The following is a 22,776-nucleotide window of genomic DNA, read 5'->3' as shown; positions in this document are numbered from 1 at the left end:
CTGGTGGCTGTGGGATTGAGGCGTCCATTAAATGTTTAACAGTGGCTGTACTACCACCAAAGAAAGCGCTACTATAGTACAGCAATGTTCTATGCATTAGCACTGTACCGCCACATGATGGCACCATTGTATCCCTTGAGCAGCAAAGGTCTGATGAAAGGCAAATTGAGTGTTCAGAACTTTTTAATGATCCTATTTCTATGACCAAATTCCTAGTTTGGCCCACATGCTAATATTTTGGTCTCAATAAATAAAAAGTACAAGACACAATGTGCTAAGTGAAAAATATCATGCAATACACTTAGTACATGGGGGTCCTGGAAAAATGGCCTGTAAAATTAAGCCGAGGTTGTTGGCAGCTGCATAGGTTTAGAAGAGGGTGCAATTAGTTTCTCCACTAGAGGGTAGTATTTCCTTAAATATCAGCAGATGAATAATGTTGGCACATGTTATCCGCTTTTCCAGGGATATAAATCACTAGCCAGTATCCGGCGTGAGCTTTGTGGTCCATGCATGTAGAATATGTACGAAGACACTTCACTGATGTATGAAGGGAATAGCAATAACATTCTTACAGAAATAAATCTACAGACACATGATCAGAAATGCACACCCCAATTTGTTTTATTAAGTAAAGAAAAGTCTCTGAAGAATGACCTGAAACCATTTTGCAATTAATTATTTAACAAAAAGGAATGACTTATTTGCACGTTCAAATAATAACAGTATAATTATAACCGGTTTGAGAACGTTAAGCATTGTATCAAAAAGTACAGAGTTGAGAATCAGCAATAAAAGGGGAGGTGGTTGAATATGTATTCAAATGTGTGACGTCACACTACAAAGTAGTATGTATAAGTCAGTAAGTGTTGATGTGTGTATATGGAATGATTTAATATGTAAGTGCTGGTAACTGAACAGCAGTGAATGTGACTGCTGAAAATACAAGACATGAGTTGGCAATGAAAGCATATTGCGGCTTAGTAAGTACTTCAACACCAGTACACATTCCCCCTCTATAGAAACCTCTTGCAGCTAGCTGACACCTACTGTGTGGTGATGAAAATACTGTACTGTTAATATGCAATTAATGTTCATGTAAACTTTTCAGAGGGAAGTAAAATTGTACATTACTTCAGGGGAGAAAAGGGGTGTTTTTTTTACCTACGGACGACAAAACAGTTCACTGTTGATAGATTTTACAGTCTCAATATGGGGTATAAAGCAGACACTGGCCTCGATACACAAACATACTGCACACACTATTTGGGTTACAGAAATGCTTTGCAATGACTAGAAATTACAGTGGTCGCTAAACTGAGCGAAGACGGAATAATCTCAATGAAAAAATAAAGTTTTAAAAAACGTCGTTATACAGTGGAGGTGCTTCAAAATTTAAATGATATATTTTCGACAAGGATTTTAATTGTCACTGTTCCGTAATTCTATTATTTGACGTAGCTTTGTTTCTTCTCTCTGAAAAATACAATATTCACAAGCATATAGAGTAAATTCACCTCTAAAGTAGATATTTTGGAAGTAACTCATAAAAAATAAAGGAATCACTGAGTTTGTCTCGCCAGGAGAAGTGTCCCCTGCTACTCATAACTTTTCAATAACTCAGTATATAAACAAAACATCATTTACTGTACATTTTTCAACTCTAAAAGATAGATATACATATATACTTTAAACTCCTGTCATTAATGATTTAACATCCGAAAAAAATAAAAGAATCAATCTTCAGTGGGTTTTTAAAAGGGATCCATAGAAACACCAGAAGCTGGTATACTGCAGCATTCACGATGCAGTATGACTTTTAAAAAGGTCAGAACATCACATATAAAGCACAAACAGACCAAACTAAAACTCCTTAACTCTAGTAGGACTACCGCTTGTCTCTGCTGCCACAGTGTCAGTGACTACACCTCAGTGTCTTTCTATCCCACTCTCCTCCTCTCACAGTAACATAGACTCCTGCATGGTGAACGCCTCTGGTGCGTGCCTGTAGTGTGGTCCTCCGAACAGCGGGGGGAGCTGCTGCCTCATGGTGGGCTGTTGCTGCTGCTCGTGGAACTGTGTCCTGTAGTGAGCCAGGCCGTCAGGGAAGGTGAACTCCTGCACGGGGGACATCTGGGCCCTCTGGAAGCTGGGGGAGCGGGGTACACCTCCAGGGGCACGTGACATGTCACCACCTTCCTGCTGCCTCCACGGCTGCACCTCTGCTGCCCCTCCCCGGCCTGGCCCCTCGGGCAGGTAGGGCGGGGTCTGCTCCCCTCTCCTGCGCCCCTCGTACCTGTTATAGTCAACAGGAGGGTACACCGGATAGGCGGCTGCAGTGGAGGTGAGCCGTGTGGGCTGGCGCAGGTATGTGGAGGCGTTACTACCAGGGCTGTCCAGCTGCTGTATGGTGCGGGGGGGCTGGGCTGAGCTGGGAGGCTGCCTGTGGGTGGTGGCATAGGAGTTGTTCATGAGGGCCTTCTCCGGAGAGTGGCTGGGCCGCTGGGTGGTGACGTACGCCCTCTCCCCATACATCAGACCCATAGGTGGGGTGCCTCGGGAGGGCGGGGGGCCGTAGTGCCTGTCCTCTCCCAGTCCCCTCTGCTCAAGGCTCACACTGTACGGAGGGTAGTGGAGTGGCACCATAGCAGGCCGACCGGGGGAGTACTGCTGGGGGGGTGTGTGGTACTGGCTCTGGCCGTTGGGGTGGACATAGGGTTTACCCCCCGCGGGGCTGTTGAGGGACAGGGCAGCGGGGATGGGGTGTTTGGCCTGCCTACCCACTGGTCCTATGGAGACCATGCTCCCTTGCAGGCTGGGGATGTGGGTGGGGGGTAAGGACGGTGTCTCGCTGCGCCTCATCTGTGACGGTGGCCTGTCCAGCTCCAGGACCTCCACAAAGTCCTGCTCTGCCCCCCCGGGCACGTTGTCGTACTGAGAGGCGTTGGAGCCACGGTTGGAGCCTGGGATCAAGCCCCTGGAGCGGGGCCGGCGGTTGAGCAGCAGGGTGTCATCAGGGCTGGAGGAGGGCTGGATCTCCCTGGCCGCCGCTGCCTTGGCCGCCTCCAGCTTGGTCTCGGAGGGCTTGACCCAGCGCGGGGCGATGTCTTTACGGGAGCTGCTGGAGGCGGCATTGGAGTTGTGGTTGGCCGTGGCGTGGTTCTGAGGCTTCCCTCTGTCCACCACTTTTGTAGGAGGGTTGGGGTGTGGCGAGGGAGAGGGTGCCGGGGACGGTGTGAACCCTCTCTCTGGGGTAGAAAGGGTGGGGGCGGAGGGCTTTTTGCAGTGGGGGTCTAGGTGGACGGAGTTCTCTCCAGACCCCCGTGATCTGGCCTCCCTCTTCTCAGCCTTGTGCTGCCGGACCAGCTTCTCCAAGGAGTCCCTGCGCGCCCGACTGGGGGGTCGGCTGTCCCGCTGGCGCTCGGGGGAGGGGCTAGGCGCTTTTGGGGGCTCGGCCGGCTGGGCGTGGCTCTGACCATTCGCCACGTGGTTCTGGTTCACCGCTGGCTCTGGGGGAAGCTGCCCAAGAAGCTTCTTGGGATACTCGTCCTCTTTACCTGCACAGATACAACAGACAGAAGGTTAGAGCACCTGGAGGGGAACACAAAACGGAAAAGGCATGTTTTCAAACGATGAATATTAAAAAAAGGGCAATATGGATTCATGCAACATCACTGCCGACGGGGGGCGAAAATAAAGAGAGAATTACATTCACCACAACACTGAATAATCACGTCTCCACAGGCGAGAAACCAACCAAGGACATAACAAAACACAACATCTGAAATATATATCTGATATTCAATACCCAGAGTGCGAGCCAGAGGCGTCCAATTAGGAAGTGCCATTCAAAAGTGTAGACTGAAATAATATACGTTTTCACTCAGTTTCATTAAAATGTACTTAGCTGCAGCAGCAGGCCGACCTCAAATGGTCAGACTGAAATGAGCTAACGGACTGTCCTTAAAGACTTGTAAGAAGTAAAGTAGGAAACATGGCTGAGTTAGCACTTAAGGACAAAAACCATAAATATATCAACTCCATGCAGTTTTAACCTCTATTACTGGAGTATATTATTACAACTACTACTACATAATCGTATCTACCAGTGTCATGAAAATAAAGTGCAGTACAGGTGACACAGATATACAGAGAAACAGACAGTGAAGGTGGGACACTGGATGTGTTGGGCTCTGGTAGGAACAGTGTGTCCACAATCCCCATAGAAACCAGGAGACACGAGCTAGAGAAGAGGAAGTGATGTGACAGGACCGGGAAGTGTGGTGAGTTTGAACCAGGAAGTGCTATCACTGACCGGTATTGAATCCACAAACTAAAGTGGCTCTCCGTTGTGTAAGAAAGTGTCCCATTTCCCTGTCCTTAGACTGAATGGGTGAAAACAATATGGAGAAACTCTGCCTGTAAGTCACAGCATCCATCACTCCTACGCAGCTTCCTGTCCTTCTCTACCATCCCTTAGAACCACTGATCTGAAAAGCCTGGACAAGGGAAATAATGGCGCTTTGGTTAGGGATAAAGGAAAGGAGACAAGAGGCGGAAGCCATTCAAATGTATTGGGACACAGCCGAGATCAGTGCTTTATTGCTCTCACCCTTCCAGTCTTCTCAGTTTGGACTCAGGAGAGGAAGCCACTTGAGAGTATTGAGGATTCACCCAGGAAATGTGTTCACTGACACAGGTGCTTTAGGGTTTCCAAGTTAAGTGTAGGATGCAGTCTCCACCCCACAGTCAAACGTAAAACACAGACAACAACCTATTCAAACCTTTGTTTAGCCTCTCATTAAAAACCTCATCCAACAATTTAAGAGTTTTGGCTTCTGAATCTCCATTTCTCAACATGACATGTGGCTGGTTCACTAGTAGCAGATGGGTTGAAGATGAGCTCTGAGTGCTGCAGTCGAGCAAAAAGCCTCCGCTGTTGGATGATACTTATTATCATGTCACCAGGAAGAGAAAATGGCTCTCTCACTGTGTGTGTGTGTGTGTGCGTGTGTACACACACACCCAGGGTGGTAGGATGCCACAGTACATTAGGACATTCGGAGGTTAAGCCATTATGTAGCCTACAATGTTGAGCGGTGACCAGTCAAAGCTTTAGGCGAGATGCATCTTACTAACTGAAAGTAGTGACTCAAAGTATCGTATTATCTAAAGTGGGAGCTTAAAGGGTTACTACTCTACTGATAATGACCATCTGCAGTGCCTCGCTAAAAGCAGTCAGAGACAACGAGCGTGGTAGTAATAGAGGAGGATAATCCCTCCACTACAAGACTCCAAGGTAGCTTTACCAATAGTAGCCTGGCCTGAGTTGCAGTAGCTACTGCACAAGATTGCGGTACCATTGGGAGAATGTTCTGTAAGAGAAGCCCAGGGCCGCTGGACAGACAGGCGACAGACAGACGGAAAACGGAGGGACTGACAGAGGGAGGGAGGGATGGACAGATGATGAAACAGGGGAACACCAGTCAGGATAGCCCACCGGTTACTGTCGTAGGAGGGGATGTGGCCCCCACTCCCACCCACACTTTTGTAGGCTGGGCCGAACCATTGGGAGAAGAGGGAGAAGAGGCAGATTAAGCAAGAGACAGAAAGCAAGATGAGACACAGACTGCTATCACTAATTACTACTACCACTGGTAATACTATTACACAGCAGCCAGCAGGAGAGCTGTGTGTGTGTGTGTGTGTGTGTGTGTGTGTGTGTGTGTGTGTGTGTGTGTGTGTGTGTGTGTGTGTGAGAGAACTGGAACTGTGTGGTTGAGGGTGAATGTAAGTGAAGTAACATATGCAGGGTGATACATCCGTGTGTGTGTGTGTGTGTGTGTATGTGTGTGTGTGTGTGTGAGAACTGGAACTGTGTGGTTGAGGGTGAATGTAAGTGAAGTAACATATGCAGGGTGATACATCCGTGTGTGTGTGTATGTATGTGTGAGAACTGGAACTGTGTGGTTGAGGGTGAATGTAAGTGAAGTAACATATGCAGGGTGATACATCTCGTGTGTGTGTGTGTGTGTGTGTGTGTGTATGTGTATGTATGTGTGAGAACTGGAACTGTGTGGTTGAGGGTGAATGTAAGTGAAGTAACATATGCAGGGTGATACATCCGTGTGTGTGTGTGTGTGTGTGTGTGTGTGTGAGAGAACTGGAACTGTGTGGTTGAGGGTGAATGTAAGTGAAGTAACATATGCAGGGTGATACATCAGTGTGTGTGTTGATATTTTGAGCTTGTGTGTGGCAGTTGTCTAATCTGCGTGTGTGTGACAAATGTATAGCCTACTGTAATCAGTGTGTATGAGATGTGTTGGGGGCAGAAGGCTACCTGGTGCGGCCAGCTCCAGTTTGGACCTCCTTAGCTCCACCATGTTGTTCTGCAGCTGCTCAATAACAAAGTCATCCTCAAAGAAGAAGTCCTTGGCCAGAGTCACCTGCAGAAACTCAACCAGATCCTCCATAGACAGCTTCAACAGGTGCTCTGCAAACACAAACACACAGTGTGAGAACACTTTCTCCTGTGCAGTTTGAGGACAGTCACAGATCTTAGAGGTTAGCGGAGGTGGTTCAGTGAAGCAACTTCGCCTGGTGGCGCACAGACAACCACGTGGTCACAATAGCACAATCCTACTGTTCTGGTCTTACTCTTGTGCAGTTTGAGGACCGTGTAGGACATGGCGGTCAGAACTCTCTCTCCCTCCAGGATATAGATGTCCCAGATCCGCAGGGTCAGGGTGAAGGGGGTCTGAGGGAGAGAGACAGAGAGGAAGAAAGATAATGAAGGAGAGAGAAAGAGATAGGGAGAGAATGATACAGCCAGAAAAGAGAAGAAATAAATATATTTCCAGAATATAATTGAACACTTTCTTTAGCCCGACACCCGCAGTAGGCATGGTGTGATAATGACTGATGCTTTACAAAGACACATTTAGAAAAGCTGCAGGCCTAAAGGATACAGAGGGAAGGGGATGTGATTCAGACACTCACCCTGTCTAACATTCTGATACAGAGGGAAGGGGATGTGATTCAGACACTCACCCTGTCTAACATTCTGATACAGAGGGAAGGGGATGTGATTCAGACACTCACCCTGTCTAATATTCTGATACAGAGGGAAGGGGATGTGATTCAGACACTCACCCTGTCTAACATTCTGATACAGAGGGAAGGGGATGTGATTAAAACACTCACCCTGTCTAACATTCTGATACAGAGGGAAGGGGATGTGATTCAGACACTCACCCTGTCTAACATTCTGATACAGAGGGAAGGGGATGTGATTCAGACACTCACCCTGTCTAACATTCTGATACAGAGGGAAGGGGATGTGATTCAGACACTCACCCTGTCTAACATTCTGATACAGAGGGAAGGGGATGTGATTCAGACACTCACCCTGTCTAACATTCTGATACAGAGGGAAGGGGATGTGATTCAGACACTCACCCTGTCTAACATTCTGATACAGAGGGAAGGGGATGTGATTCAGACACTCACCCTGTCTAACATTCTGATACAGAGGGAAGGGGATGTGATTCAGACACTCGCCCTGTCTAACATTCTGATACAGAGGGAAGGGGATGTGATTCAGACACTCGCCCTGTCTAACATTCTGATACAGAGGGAAGGGGATGTGATTCAGACACTCACCCTGTCTAACATTCTGATACAGAGGGAAGGGGATGTGATTCAGACACTCACCCTGTCTAACATTCTGATACAGAGGGAAGGGGATGTGATTCAGACACTCACCCTGTCTAACATTCTGATACAGAGGGAAGGGGATGTGATTAAGACACTCACCCTGTCTAACATTCTGATACAGAGGGAAGGGGATGTGATTCAGACACTCACCCTGTCTAACATTCTGATACAGAGGGGAAGGGGATGTGATTCAGACACTCACCCTGTCTAACATTCTGATACAGAGGGAAGGGGATGTGATTCAGACACTCACCCTGTCTAACATTCTGATACAGAGGGAAGGGGATGTGATTCAGACACTCACCCTGTCTAACATTCTGATACAGAGGGAAGGGGATGTGATTCAAACACTCACCCTGTCTAACATTCTGATACAGAGGGAAGGGGATGTGATTCAGACACTCACCCTGTCTAACATTCTGATACAGAGGGAAGGGGATGTGATTCAGACACTCACCCTGTCTAACATTCTGATACAGAGGGAAGGGGATGTGATTCAGACACTCACCCTGTCTAACATTCTGATACAGAGGGAAGGGGATGTGATTCAGACACTCACCCTGTCTAACATTCTGATACAGAGGGAAGGGGATGTGATTCAAACACTCACCCTGTCTAACATTCTGATACAGAGGGAAGGGGATGTGATTCAGACACTCACCCTGTCCAGGAAACACTGGAAGAACCACTTCATAGTGTACAGGCTGGTGAACACCTCCTGTGTGTCCTGAAACAGAGGTCAATGAGCCATTACCACTCCGTGTGTGTGTGTGTGTGTGTGTGTGTGTGTGTGTGTGTATTTAAACAGTGGCCTTGGTTTAACAGCAGTGGTGAATCCGCCAACGTGTCCAAGGCCCCATATTAAAAGCAGAATAAAAGCCATATCTGTGTGTGTGTATGGTTGTGTGTGTAGACATGGCATTTCTCTCTCATTCCACCACCCTTTAATCTCAACACATCAAAGGCTGCTGCTGTGCCACTCAGTCCCCCATACCAGCAGGCTTAGGGCTGTCATTTATATACCACTACCCCCTCCCCCAGACTGTGTGTGTGTGTGTGTGTGTGTGTGTGTGCTCTGCGGGCCTCACCAGGTGTGACTTCAGTTTGGGCATCATCTTCTTGAGGATGCGGTCATGGTGCTCCTGGAAGCGCATCAGCTTGGGGAAGCCGGGGATAAAAAACCCTAGAGGGGAGGAGATCACAGAGCATTTTATCAAATGTAGGAAATGACTCTGGTGGTTCTCGCTGTGTGTGGGTCTGAATGGAAGGGACGGGAGATTGGGTGAGCTTGTCAGGGAGGGTTCTCTAGAAATGTGTTTCCTCACATTTTATGGGGCCCAGAAGAGACAGCCTAAGTCCTTGAAAGGTATGTGAGAGTGTGTGTGTATTCAGTGTGTGAGTGCGTGTTTATATTCTATCCGTAGGGCACGTTCCTGTGTCAGTGGGGTCATGTTGGACTTAAGGAATGTTTGGAGTAAAAGACCAGAGCCTACTATCCTATGTGGTCTAGGGCATGGCTATTCATGCCTACTTAGTTTGTCTGGTCTAGTATGCTACCCCTGAATTGACTTGTGTCCTATATGGTGCATATGTATGGCATGGCTTAGGCGTGGGTTTTGCGTGGGCTATTGAATGACGGCCTAACACTTCTATGGGATGTTACACAGTGTGTAGTGTGTGTGTTCTGGTGTGTTTACCATGCATGGCGTGTTTCTGTCCAGACAGCAGTTTGACCAGAGCCCAGAAGGCATCCTCTTCGTTCATATAGATGAGCAACAGAGCAGTGATCTGACTCATGCCCTGGCAGTACCCCACCTCCTATACACACACACACACACACACACACACACACACAGGTTTGTAAATGTATAGACAAACACGCATGCAAAACTGCACACCAACTCACTTCTTTATATCTACACAGGAACAGAAGAGGTCGGTGGATGGAGAGAACAGGGGAGGATGATCAGGAGGAGCTGGATGAGGGGATAAAAGAAGGACGAGGGAGAGAAGGACGAGGCTGTAGAAAACAGTTGATTGGGGAAAGGAGAGGTAGGGTAAAGAGAGGCGTTGAGGTGACGGGGGATTCATTCTGGAATGTGTGTAGTGTGACTCACCGTGTTGTACACGGAGTAGGCTGTTAGGACGTGGAACAGAGCCTGCTGCCTGAAAACAACAACAAACAGTCAATCTACTAATGACTAGACATCATCTGACAGAACAGTCAACCTACTAATGACTAGACATCATCCTACGGAACAGTCAACCTACTAATGACTAGACATCATCCTACGGAACAGTCAACCTACTAATGACTAGACATCATCTGACAGAACAGTCAACCTACTAATGACTAGACATCATCTGACAGAACAGTCAACCTACTAATGACTAGACATCATCTGACAGAACAGTCAACCTACTAATGACTAGACATCTGACAGAACAGTCAACCTACTAATGACTAGACATCATCTGACAGAACAGTCAACCTACTAATGACTAGACATCATCTGACAGAACAGTCAACCTACTAATGACTAGACATCATCTGACAGAACAGTCAACCTACTAATGACTAGACATCATCTGACAGAACAGTCAACCTACTAATGACTAGACATCATCTGACAGAAGTGCAGGTTAACTAACAGGAACACCTCAGGAGCTTCCCAATTGATCACAAAAGGGGAATCCAGGTTAGTCTCATTGAGATACATTTTTCAAGAGAGATCTGGTCTTCTCTCATCATTCAAATGCTCTAATAGTCGTATTGTCTTCTAAATGAGATGAACAAATGCATTAGTGATTTTTACTTCCTATATTTAGCCAGTAATGACAACCTTTGTGTTTGAGGTAGTTGTACATTTTATGCTTTCATGGTATAGCTGTGTTTGAGGTAGTTGTACATTTTATGCTTTCATGGTATAGCTGTGTTTGAGGTAGTTGTACATTTTATGCTTTCATGGTATAGCTGTGTTTGAGGTAGTTGTATTGTGTCATGGTCAGTATCGAGGTAATGTGTTTAGTTCCTGTGAGGCTGTGCCTGCCAGGTCCGTGGTGCTCTCAGACTCTACAGGCCAGTGTTTATTTCCCAGGGGCCCCTGGTTCTGGCTCTCTCCATGACGTCATCAAGCAGAAGTAAAAACACAGAAAAGGGACGTGTGTGTCCTCTCACTTCCTTATAGGGAAATGTCCATGTCAGCCACCATTATGACAGAAAGAGGTATGGCCAGATAGATGTGCATCATGGACCAGGCTACGACCAGGGGTTTTTCCTAGTTTCCTAGGGCACACGGTCAAGAAAAACTCCAGGCCCTAATTAAGGGTACTATTCTGTAGTGACTAAGTGTAGATGTTGTACTGGAGTAGGAGAAACTGACTTGACATCGTAGCGGTGCATGAACATGACGTGGTCCCTGTGTGTGTGTGTGTACAGTCAGAGGGAGATACTGACTTGACGTCATAGCGGGTCATGAACATGACGTGGTCCCTGTAGGTTCTGTTCACATCCAGGTCAATCTGACGGACGTCAGGAGACAGACCTCGAGCCCTGAGCTTCAGCTTCTACACACAGGAAACACAACAACACAGAGTCACTGAGGGAGTGTGTGTGAGGAATAAAACTATTCATCCATCCCGCAAATATTTATTGAGTTATAATAAAGCTCAGTTGTGACTAGAAACTCAGTATTCCAGTGCTGACACACACACACACACCTCCCCCCATAATAATGGATGAAGGATAAATCAGGGTTTTACCGGCCTGGTTATGAATGTTAATGAGGCCTGGGCTATAATGAAGCTGGCTGAGTGGAGAGAGACAATAGGAGAGTCAACTACAGTGTGAATGTGTATAGTTCCTCCATGACTTTTCCCAGGGAGGAAGGATGTTAGTCCTAGAGAGCACTATAACTCTGCTGTGAGCTTCTGGCTCGTGTCTCCATAACGTACCTCGTAGAAGTCTTTCTTCTCCTCCTTTATTTTGGGAACGTCAAGGAGCAGACACCACACCTCTCCTCGGAGCTGTAGGGGAATTCCCTTATAGATCCGCCTCACCAGCTGGAGGGAGACATGGATACGGGGAAAAGGACATTCTTAGTGTAACATCAAAGAGACCATGCTTCACCTTCCAACCACACCCCCTAGCCCTAATGCTCAAGTCCAAAATGCCTTTGTGCTCAATCAAATTCGAGCTACACAACCAAACAGTTTTCATGACGAATTGATAGTATGAATAATCTGACTCACATTCAACATTAAGGGGGTACAATCAATCATCAAGTGGATAGTACGCGCGTACCGAAGGGCGGGTACGCGCGTACCGAAGGGCGGGTACGCGCGTACCGAAGGGCGGGTACGCGCGTACCGAAGGGCGGGTACGCGCGCAGGTACGCGCGCGCGCGAAGGGCAGGTACGCGCGCGAAGGGCAGGTACGCGCGCGAAGGGCAGGGCGCGCGGGCACCGCGCGAAGGGCGGGTACGCGAAGGGCACGCGCGCGGGGCAGGCGCGCGCGAAGGGCGGGTACGCGCACCGGGGGCGGGTACGCGCGCGAAGGGCAGGTACGCGAAGGGCAGGTACGCGCGCGAAGGGCAGGTACGCGCGAAAAGGGCAGGTACGCGCGAAGGGCGTACGCGCGCGAAGGGCGGGTACGCGCGCGCGAAGGGGCGGGTACGCGCGTACCGAAGGGCAGGTACGCGCGTACCGAAGGGCGGGTACGCCTTATATCAGCTGATTCTGGGTGATTGGAAAAGAGGCTATAGGTGATGTGTGTGGGGAGACCTACCCATCTGGCCAAGGAATCTGGTCATGCTCAGTGTGTGTGTGTGTAAACTTTAACATTGTGAAAATTCTGTGCAATATCCAGCACGTTTACAGTGAACACTGAGGCTGTACCCGCTTTAAGTTAGTTATAACAGTGGCCAAGTAGGCTACTTGATCATAATGTAGGCCTAATAGAGTGGCCTACCATAAAAAACTATGGAGAAACATTTTAACATGGAAATAGCTGTTCTATCATTCAGCCTACAGTAGCAGCTTTTCAAAGATGCCTGGAAATGTACACATTTTGTGCTCTTGTAGGAAGCAATCACTCCCATATTGCTAACTACAAATGATCTATAACTGGGCTAATAACTCACTAACTAGCAAAGGACATGAACAAAATGTACACACGTGGCTACATGGAGCTCTCGCTTTGATCTCAAAACAAGCACATTTACTCATGACCGCTCATGCTGTAAACACGGTCCAGTTCAAAGTAAATGGCACAGATACATATATGCAACGGTTTATTTGCATATAGGTCTACTGCAGTTCTGATTGTTTATGCCGCCCCGGTCTGTGTAGAGTGCGGGTTGGGTAGTGTGTGTCAATGCAATAGAATCCTACTCCAATGCATTCTGCCGACAACAATCTCTTGTATAATTTGTTTTGTTTCGGTATGTTACATTGAAAGTGGTTAATATTGTGTTGATTCGATCACAATTACCACAGTAAAGGGAAACATTGAGTGTTAACAGGGAAAACTAGAACATGGGCCACCAACCTTTTCTGAGTTCAGATCGTTTTTTTAACATGACTTAAACACAAGCCTATGCGACATTAACCAATTAAAAACAGTACTGTAGACATGGAGGTTAAAAAAAAGTACTGTAGAAATATAGGCCCAATACATTATCAACGCATATTGGCTTTGCTTGAATTGCCCTGCCAATAAATTGTTGTTTAGATACGTTTTTTGAATTATATTTAGAAATTTGAGGTGGGCTATATGATCACACTGGTAATAGATCTGTTGTTGTATTTCTTGTGAGGCACAGCTGAGCATTTAAATAATTTGCTTTCTTTTTATTGTACTGGGCAGATTATGCCTGCATTTGATGGTCAGTCTCAGCGGAGGGAGAGCAGCAGACTGAGGGTCCCGCCTCAACAACCCTCTGCTCTCCCTTTCCGACACCGACTCTGACCAAAAAGGGTGGGGAAACTCGAGTCGCACCGCATTATTTCTGCCACATGCACACATTCATGTTGTTACTCCTATGAACAGAGAAAGTGAAATATTCCTGGATATTAAAAAAGACCCAAGCCGCTAACAATAATAACAATGCAAACCTATAGATACACTTTCCTACTCATTCATTACTGCTGTAGTGCTTGTTGTAGCGCTGAGTGGAAATAGGAAGAACGCACATTTTATGGCTAATAAAAGTGTTGAATACAAAGTGTTGACAGAACTGAGAAAGAACTTAAACATGAACTCACTCATAAAAACAGCAGCTCTTTGCTGTATTCGTTGACAGTCTCGCTGTAGTTATGGTTTTAAACATTTTGAAATATCATAGTATCAACTTTGCTGTAGCTTTCTTTTATGTCTGCTATGTTACTGCAGACACGGTAATTTGAGCAATCCGATTGGCCAGCAGTAGGCATATAGTGCACTTGATTTGCTCTCTGGGCCCGCCAGACACATGAATTGGTTCAAAATGGCAACAGTTCACCTACCCGGCGCGCAAGGCAGCTGAATCAGGTGCACCTACAGTCAAACAGCCCGAGACCAACAAAACAAAATAGGATGACAAGGCTTTATCGTTGTTGTTTTTTTTAATAGAAATATTTGGCGATCGACTAGGAATGCCTTGGAGATCAACCAGTCGGTGAACACTGCTCTACAAAGTTGAGTGAAGATCAATCTCATGCTTCTCTCGGTGGGCTGATAATTCTGCAGGTAGTCCCGGGGAGCTGTGCACAACTTAGAGGAAACATTGGCTGCAACCGAGGCCAGACGATTTTTACTCTGCGGTCCCGTTCTGTAAGCTTGTGTGACCTACCACTTCGCGGCTCAGCCGTTGTTGCTCCTAGACGTTTCCACTTCACAATAACAGCACTTACAATGGACCGGGGCAGCTCTAGCAAGGCAGAAATTTAACTGACTGACTTGTTGGAATGGTGACTTGTTGGAATCTATGGTGGTGCCACATTGAAAGTCACTGACCTCTTCAGTCAGGCCATTCTACTGCCAATGTTTGTCTATGGAGATTGCATGGCTGTGCGCTCGATTTTATACTGCTGTCAAGCAACGGTGGCTGAAATAGCCTAATTTTAAGCGGTTACCACATACTTTTGTAGCGTGTCATATACACACACACATATATATTATATACACACATATATATTATATACACACACACACACAAACACAATCTTCATTATTCAGCAGGCGGAACACAGAGAGGTGGGAGAAGAGAGAGAAACATTGATTTGGAAGGAGATGTGTTTAGGCATCGGATGGCCAGTGATGGGTGATGATTAAAGGTTAACGAATCAGTTTAGGTTGTATGCTCATAATGCATGTTAGTATGTGTGTTGTGTGAGTGTGGAGGTGTGTGTTTGTACTGTATGTGTGTGTACAGTGTATGTGTGTGCCAGATAGACCCACTTGGGGCTTGACGTCGACAGCCCAGTAATTAGGGCTCTGATGAAGTCAATGAGTGCACCTGTTCCACTAATCACCATTGGTGTGTGTGCGCAATTGTGCATGTGGTTTCCTTTTGGTGAGTTTGTGTGTGTGTGTGTGTGTGTGTGTGTGTGAGAGATCTAAATGGCTCTTCAGTGTAGAGGTCTCTCCTACTCGCTGCAGTCCTCTATTTGTACCATAAATTCACTGTCACATCAACACCTGTGCCAGGACCCAGGCTCTGCCCTACAGCAGATTTTTAGTAGATCTAAAGATTACACTTGCCTTACAGATGCTAGAACCTGCCTTACAGATGCTAGAACCTGCCTTACAGATGCTAGAACCTGCCTTACAGATGCTAGAACCTTATGACTGCATTAGTATGCTATTGTTTTCAGCAGCACAGCCATCAACCGTAACTCATTTAACCAGCCGAGAGAAACGAGCGGAGCACTGACTGACAGAGGGGGGAAACAACAAGTCCTTGGTTGTTGCTTGTCACGCAATCCTTGAAACCGGAGAAAGAGAGAACAAGGCTAAAACATTCCCCTAGCCAAGGTTAAAGACAATCTCCAATTCCCGCTGAGACCACCTCAGAGTACAACTGAAGGACATCAGAACTGAATGCCCGAGGGCCCAACACCTATCATAAAGAAGACCCCAAACTCAGGCACTAACAAAGACAGCTATTACAGAGACTAGACCCCTATAAATGCTCTTCAGGGAGACTCACTAATATTTGTTCACCAAAGAGAAGGGAGAGATGTGAGCGAGGCACGAGGAGAAGGATGTGGAATGTAATATTTGACAACAGGAATGTGGGAATGAGATATTTTAAGAGACTGCACGAAGGGGGAGAGATGGTGAGGGAGGAAGAGAGAGAGATCGTACCTTCTCACTGTTCTTATACTTGTCCCAGCTCTTCATCATCTTCAGCCATTTTGAGGTCCTTTCTACCTCTAAGTGTTTTTGCTGAGGGGACACAGGAAGTGGCATGTTAACACTTCCTCATTACCAAAACTCTGGAGGAACTGTATATGCAGACAAATATGCAGTGTCATACATTTTGCTTCATAAAACAAAGAACATTTTATGATGCCAGGATGAGGCAAAGGTTACAGTGACATTAGAATGCAATCTAAACATTAGCTCAGGACATTATGTAACTCATTGAAAGCGACAGTAGAAGAATACAAAATGTTAGGATTCTGATAAAGGAAAGAACTAATCAATTCTCAGCAACCAGAGTTCTATTCAAAGCAGTAACGGCAATCGTTGTGTGTGTGTGAAAGACGCTGTGTTCTTTCTCATCGGTGAAGGTCATTTTACAACGGCATAGACCCGTGTGACGGGAGAGATGTAGTTAGCCCTGAGGGTCTGAGACATGGTCGTCTCACCTTCTCTTCCACCGAGTCGTAGGACGGAAGTTCATTCTCACTGGAGAGGAGAAAACAAACAAGCGTTAGTATCACACAGCTTTGGTTGATTTGTTTCAGACACATTGTTGCTCTGAAAATATGCAAGGTATCAATCATTGTTTGACCATGAGCTTAGCTAAGGTTTCGCTGGTCTGGGCCTTTAAGAACATTACACATTTGGTAGACGGGTGGAATGTTAGTAGGCTGTCTCTCTGTCCGACTCAACTCACTCATACGCGGTGAAGATGGACAAGATGGAGCGCCAAGATGATATGTCTCAACGTGAATACGGACCACTCAAAGATTCTTTCCAGAGGAAGTGGAGTCATTAAATAAATAAATGCTGCTACTGCCAGAGCTCGTTTCACCTTCCCTAACACTCATCAAAGGGAGGGAACATTACACGTCAGCAGCCAAGCAAACAGGAAATAACACATTAAAACATTCCTCCATTCTGGCTACTGTCCTGTCCCAGTTTCAATGCCTCTATGGCTATCCATCAGATACCCTATGAAACAAACAGTTCAGAGCAGCACAGCTCTCTCTGTGCCACTCAGCCCACTGGCTTAGATCATTAAAAAAAGGGATTTCCCCATGGTGGGGGCCTGTTCCAATACTCTCAAAATGCATCCTTCCTTCTTTTAGTAATATTAACTCATCTGTCCATGACTGGGCAAGTGAACGTAAGGTTTCCTCTCCAGTGCTTTAACCAATCCAACATTGGTCAGACCTGTGGTCAGGTCAGATCTGTGATGACTTCATGGAAGGAAGGGAACAGAGCCCGTGTCCCATCCCCCACTTCCTGTCTCTTTCCCGGGACTGCCCTGACCCCTGAACCTGACCTTTAACTCATACAGGAAGCACAGAGAGTTTGCAGTCAGTTTGTCGGTGTCTGCCTGTAAATGGGGCATTCCCTTCTTTTCTCCCTCATTGTCGTCGTCACACCTAGTCAGTATGACCTAGAAAGGGCTCTCCTTCATTTGGCTATTTCATGGAGCCTGAGGCCTCATCTCTACTGTCTTAACCATGGGCCCCAGCTCTGTGTCCTAACCAGTCCAACGTCCTGGCATTAGACCAGAACCATAACCTTCAGCCAAGCCCCCATCTGCTCTCCATCGTTCCCGCTCTTCAGACTGGAACCTTCTCTCCATCTCTCTCCAGACCGTGACTGGCCCTGGGCCCCGGCACGTCATCCCTCTCTCCCCTATACTCTCGGCCTGAGCTTCCACACTGATGCCCTGTGATTGAGGCTAACCCTGCAGCTTCCTGCCTAGACCAGCCCACATGTGCCAGCCTATATATAACTGTTATAACTGCCTAAGAACAGTGTTGTTTAAGAGCCATGCAACCCCACTGCTGGCCATGCCAACGCCACAACACACCAGGCTATAGAGAGTCACTTTCTCCAACTTCAAGACAATGGTACTGTTTTAAACTAGTGTTCTTTGAAACTTACTGAAGTGAAATATCAGAACACAAATAAGGGGGAAGATTGTGGTGTGCGTGTGACTGATTCACATTTCAAAAAGTTTATATGCCTTTTGTAATGAATTGATCACTTAAGGGTGTGTGTGTGTGTGTGTGTGTGTGTGTGCTTACTGTACGAAGCCGAAGCGGTCAATAACTTTGTACAGGTGGAAGCTTGCATCCTCCCAGGGTTCCACAGTGGCGCCCTCTTTTCCCTGCAACCAAAGAGCCTTATGGGTAAAGCAATGAATAACAAGTAGTTTGAAATGTATTTGTGCTTTAAAACAAAACATCCTTGGGAACATCTTTAAAAAAAAATGTTTTTTACTTGCAGCACAAATGAGAATAAATATAAAATGAGATTCATTACTTGCCTATATAGAACTGGATGGCTACATACATTGTAAACATTGACACTATTACAATAGAGATAGAAACATTTGTGTTATTCTATACCGAACAGAAATATAAATGCAACATGTAAAGTGTTGGTCCCATGTTTCATGAGCTGAAATAAATGATCCCATACATTTTCCATACGCACAGAATTAGTGAGACCAACACTGTTAGTGAGGATTTCTCCTTTGCAAAAGATACTCCATCCACCTGACAGGTGTGGCATATCAAGAAGTTGACTAAACAGCATTAACATTACACAGGTTGAACTTGTGCTGGGGACAATAAAAGGCCACTAAAAATGTACAGTTTTATCACACAACAAAATGCCACAGATTTCTCAAGTTGTGCAATGGGCATGCTGACTGCAAGAATGTCCACCAGAGCAGTTGCCAGAGAATTGAGTATTTATTTTTCTACCATAAGCCGCCTCTACAGTAATTTGAGAATTTGGCAGGACGTCCATCCGGACTCACAACCACAGACCATGTTTATGGCATTGTGTGGACGAGTGGTTTGCTGATGCCATCACCTAATGTCGGCCCCATGTCGCAAGGATTTGTACATAATTCCTGGAGGCTGAAATTGTCCCAGTTCTTCCATGGCATTCATACTCTGACATGCCACCCATTGAGCATGTTTAGGATGCTCTGGATCGACGTGTACGACAGCGTGTTCCAGTTCTCCCCAATATCCAGCAACTTCTCACAGCAATTGAAGAGAAGTGGGACAACATTCCACAGGCCACAATCAACAGCCTGATCTATGCGAAGGAGCTGTGTCGCACTGCATGAGGCAAATGTTGGTCACACCAGATACTGACTGGTTTTCTGATCCTCGCCCTCTGTGACCAATAGATGCATATCTGTATTCCCAGTCATGTGAAATCCATAGATTAGGGCCTAATTTACTTCAATAGACTGATTTCTTTATATGAACTATAACTCAGTAAAATCTTTGAAATTGTTGCATGTTGTGTTTATATTTTTGTTTAGTATATTTACCCTCAGACAGTCTGGAGCAGGGATGGGCAATGTCCTCCCCACTCCCCTACAGAGTGAGTGTGTGTGTGTGTACATGCTATGCTTGGCTGTGCTAGAGTGCCTAGCCCTGCAGCTAACAGGTGTGAAATGAAGAGCTAGGCAGACGCACCCTGAGTCACAGCCTGACTCAAGGCAGAGAAGAGGCTGTTGAATTCAGACAATAGAAAGAAAGTTAACATTGAAAATGAGAAAATGGGAGTGGAGAATGCATGACAGCAAAGGGGAAAATAATGAGAAAATTGAAATAAATTGTGAAGACGGAGGGGGAGATGGAAGGATTGTATAGAGAAACAAATACAAGGGAAAGAAAGAGAGGAAAGGTGAAATAGAGGGGCGGCAGGTAGCCTAGTGGTTAGAGAGTTGGGACAGTAACCGAAAGGTTGCTGGATCGAACCCCTGAGCTGACAAGGTCAAAATCTGTCATTCTGCCCCCGAACAAGGCAGTTAACCCCCTGTTCCCCGGTAGGTTGTCACTGTAAATAAGAACTTGTTCTTAACCTACTTGCCTAGTTAAATAAAGGTTGAATTAAAACATTTTTTAAAAAGAGGTGATGAAGTGAGGGAAGAAGAAAGAAAAAAAGAGCGAGCTAAACAATGTCCAGCTGAGGTCTGCAAGGCTAGTCTGAAGACCAGCTGGATGTCTAAATACATCTCTCCCTCCAGTTCTCCTTCCCTCCCTTTACTGGAAATCCTGTCCTAACTTAACCCAGCTCCCTCGCGCAGCAGAAACAGGGGAAAAATGAATAGAAATACACCAAAAAGACATCTGGGATGGATAGATTGTTCTTACATCCGACATCAGGCCGAACACGCACAGAGCCTGGAAGAGATGTCAGTGGAGACACAGACTGTGTCTAAAGCCCGTGTCATGTGGTATCTGCGTATAGACACAGGGGCGTACAATACAGCTGTGTAAAATCAATGTCATGGCAGAATTGGACCATGATTCTGCTCCGTGTTTGACTTTGTCAAGCTTTCCATGTTGCTGGTGTCTATGATTGACTCTGTCACAGTTGGAGAGTGTATAGAAGGTTTCTTCCAGTATTCTCCTGTCAAAGGAAACCGGAGGGATAGGCCATACTCCATCACCCTTGAATGAAACTCCATTGATAGAAAACGTTGAGGTCTGTAGTGAGAGCATGAACTCCATCTTTGTCTTGATAAAATCCCCCCCCCGATACTGTCATTATGAAACTGAATTGGGTTTGATTGGACTCGTTCCGCCTCGCCAACGAGAGAAAATGGACTCCTCTTGTGATCAGGGTCAAACATCAAAACATAATTAAACTCTGTGTCAGAGTGCCCACCTCTCTCCTCCACTCCATCCCTCCCTCATTGCTCCTCTCTTAATGAGTGGGCTTGATTATCCTGCCCGCTGGACTAAATTAAAAAGGCTAATTTATAAACCAGTCCCAGCGGCTGGCTATAGTGATGATGCCACGGGCAATGGAAAGAGGTGCCACAAACACACAATGGTGTGGATGGATGGATGGACACTTTTCACCATCAGACTGACAAATGACAAGAAAGCAAAACCTGCTAGAAATATTGTTATCCCAGCCTCTGTCTGGTAGTGACAGACAAACATTCAATGCTGCAGGGGACATACTGTCCTTCATTAGCGGAGGGGTTCTTACCTTGTCATATTTGGAGACGATCTCAGCCCTCTCCTGCTCAAGCCTCAGCACAGCATCCTGCTCTGTACCAGACGCTGCCAGAGAAAACAGAGGGGGGGAGGAGAGAGAAAAGATTGAAGGAAGAAAAAGGACAAGAGTTCAAAATGTCAACATGTCAACCTTTGTATCGTGGTCCCAGTAGGCTCAGTGAAGACCAATACAGACTGGAAATGGTCGTGCTGTACCTTTTCACTACTATCAAACACTAAGTGGTTCAGTTATCTGGCCCCACAATGAGCCAGGGGTCAAAGGTTAAAGCCTGGCCTACTGTAGCCCACACTGGTGGAACCAGCAGGACTCACCAGGGGTGGGGTGTATCATACACAACTAAGAGGCTGTGTGTGTGTGTGTGTGTGTGTGTGTGTGAGCCGTTGAGTTGAGCCACTGAGCTCAAAATGGAGACCAGTGTCAGAGGGACGTCACGGTGACAGAAACGGTGCGTGCGCACGTCAGCGATTATGCCCCAGACGGACGATTGACGAGAAACTGTCACGCGTGACCAGGATGCTGAGCGCGCTGAACACACACCTCCTTTACCTCAGCTGTACCACTCAACCAAGTGAGTTTCCTCCATTTTACAACCATTCGTTTCCTCATCAGATTATGACTGTATGATCTGACCGGTCGAATGTAAAGGTCCGACAAACAGTCACTCCACACACACACACACACACACACACACACTGCCACTTCCTGATTCAGCAGCCAATGGGAAGCTCAAAATACAGGAAAACACATTAACAAAGCTGGCACAGAATATACGTGTGTGTGTGTGTGTTCTTGGTTTGAAGCACTGTGGTAATAGTGAAAACTAAAAGGTCTAGGTCAGACTTATTGGAAGAGTCCCATTGGTTCTAGGAGTTCACCAACAACAGGTAGTTCTGGCGATGGAATGTGGTCAGCCAGGATAGACTGTGTATCTGAGGTTTTCTAATAGCAAAAGGCTGGTACTAAAGCATCCCTCCTGATGTGAAAATATTCTGGTACACTTGGATCTGGTGAAGTCCTGATGGAAAAAGAGAATGAGTCTTTCCAGGCGACAGACAAATTGGCATTTCATCTGCTTTGATGTACCTGCACTGAGCCACCAGCCAAATACACATAAGAAAAACAAGTTGTGTGTGTGTGTGTGTGTGTGTGTGCACGCGCCTCAGACACATTGGGCTCACGCTGAGAACAAACAAAACACTGAGATAGTGTTCTGTAAACCTATTTGTACACAGATTGAAGCAGCTTGCCGACCAAGTTAATGTGAGAATAAATACATTGCTCCACACACAGCACAAAGAAAGAACACAATACTGTGTTCTTAGTGAGAGGCTATTGTAGATACACTCTGTGTGCTACTATGTTTACTGACCTGGTGTGAGACATGACGTAATTCTCTCCATTCACCAGAATGGCAGAGCAGCAACCACCATACAGCTTTTCAACCCTCTCCACCAATGACATGTGCTACTTTGCCTCCACTCAAGAAGTACAAGGTCCCAAGAGAAGGGTGGTTTTAGTTTTAATCATTTTATTTTTCCTTTCTCTTTTCTTTCACTTTTTCAGTCAGTATTCCGACAGGAAGTATTCCACTTTGATTCTTCCCCACTTCCTCC

The 22,776-nt window shown here is 46.2% G+C and overlaps 1 protein-coding gene across 3 annotated transcripts in view; it reads right to left on the bottom strand.

Moving 5' to 3' along the window:
* Positions 1 to 599: 599 nt before the first annotated feature.
* LOC112235802 (USP6 N-terminal-like protein) overlaps positions 600 to 22,776 on the bottom strand; it is an 81,766-nt gene continuing 59,589 nt past the window's right edge. For all 3 annotated transcript variants that reach the window (XM_042311286.1, XM_024404321.2, XM_042311285.1), the window contains 13 exons: positions 21,134 to 21,207; positions 18,190 to 18,272; positions 16,570 to 16,609; positions 16,064 to 16,144; positions 11,671 to 11,778; positions 11,174 to 11,283; positions 9,834 to 9,882; positions 9,414 to 9,534; positions 8,805 to 8,899; positions 8,378 to 8,443; positions 6,658 to 6,757; positions 6,341 to 6,493; positions 600 to 3,557 (listed from right to left, as the gene is read on the bottom strand). In XM_042311286.1, coding sequence (XP_042167220.1) covers positions 1,960 to 3,557; positions 6,341 to 6,493; positions 6,658 to 6,757; positions 8,378 to 8,443; positions 8,805 to 8,899; positions 9,414 to 9,534; positions 9,834 to 9,882; positions 11,174 to 11,283; positions 11,671 to 11,778; positions 16,064 to 16,144; positions 16,570 to 16,609; positions 18,190 to 18,272; positions 21,134 to 21,207 — 2,678 coding nt within the window. In that variant the 3' untranslated portion in view covers positions 600 to 1,959. The remainder of the gene's footprint in view (positions 3,558 to 6,340; positions 6,494 to 6,657; positions 6,758 to 8,377; positions 8,444 to 8,804; positions 8,900 to 9,413; positions 9,535 to 9,833; positions 9,883 to 11,173; positions 11,284 to 11,670; positions 11,779 to 16,063; positions 16,145 to 16,569; positions 16,610 to 18,189; positions 18,273 to 21,133; positions 21,208 to 22,776) is intronic.

The sequence above is a fragment of the Oncorhynchus tshawytscha genome, linkage group LG33, assembly GCF_018296145.1.
Source record: "Oncorhynchus tshawytscha isolate Ot180627B linkage group LG33, Otsh_v2.0, whole genome shotgun sequence".
In the NCBI taxonomy this organism is placed as follows: Eukaryota; Metazoa; Chordata; class Actinopteri; order Salmoniformes; family Salmonidae; genus Oncorhynchus; species Oncorhynchus tshawytscha.
The sequence above is the reverse complement of the archived record's forward strand: the minus strand, read 5'-3'. Positions and strand labels throughout refer to the sequence as shown.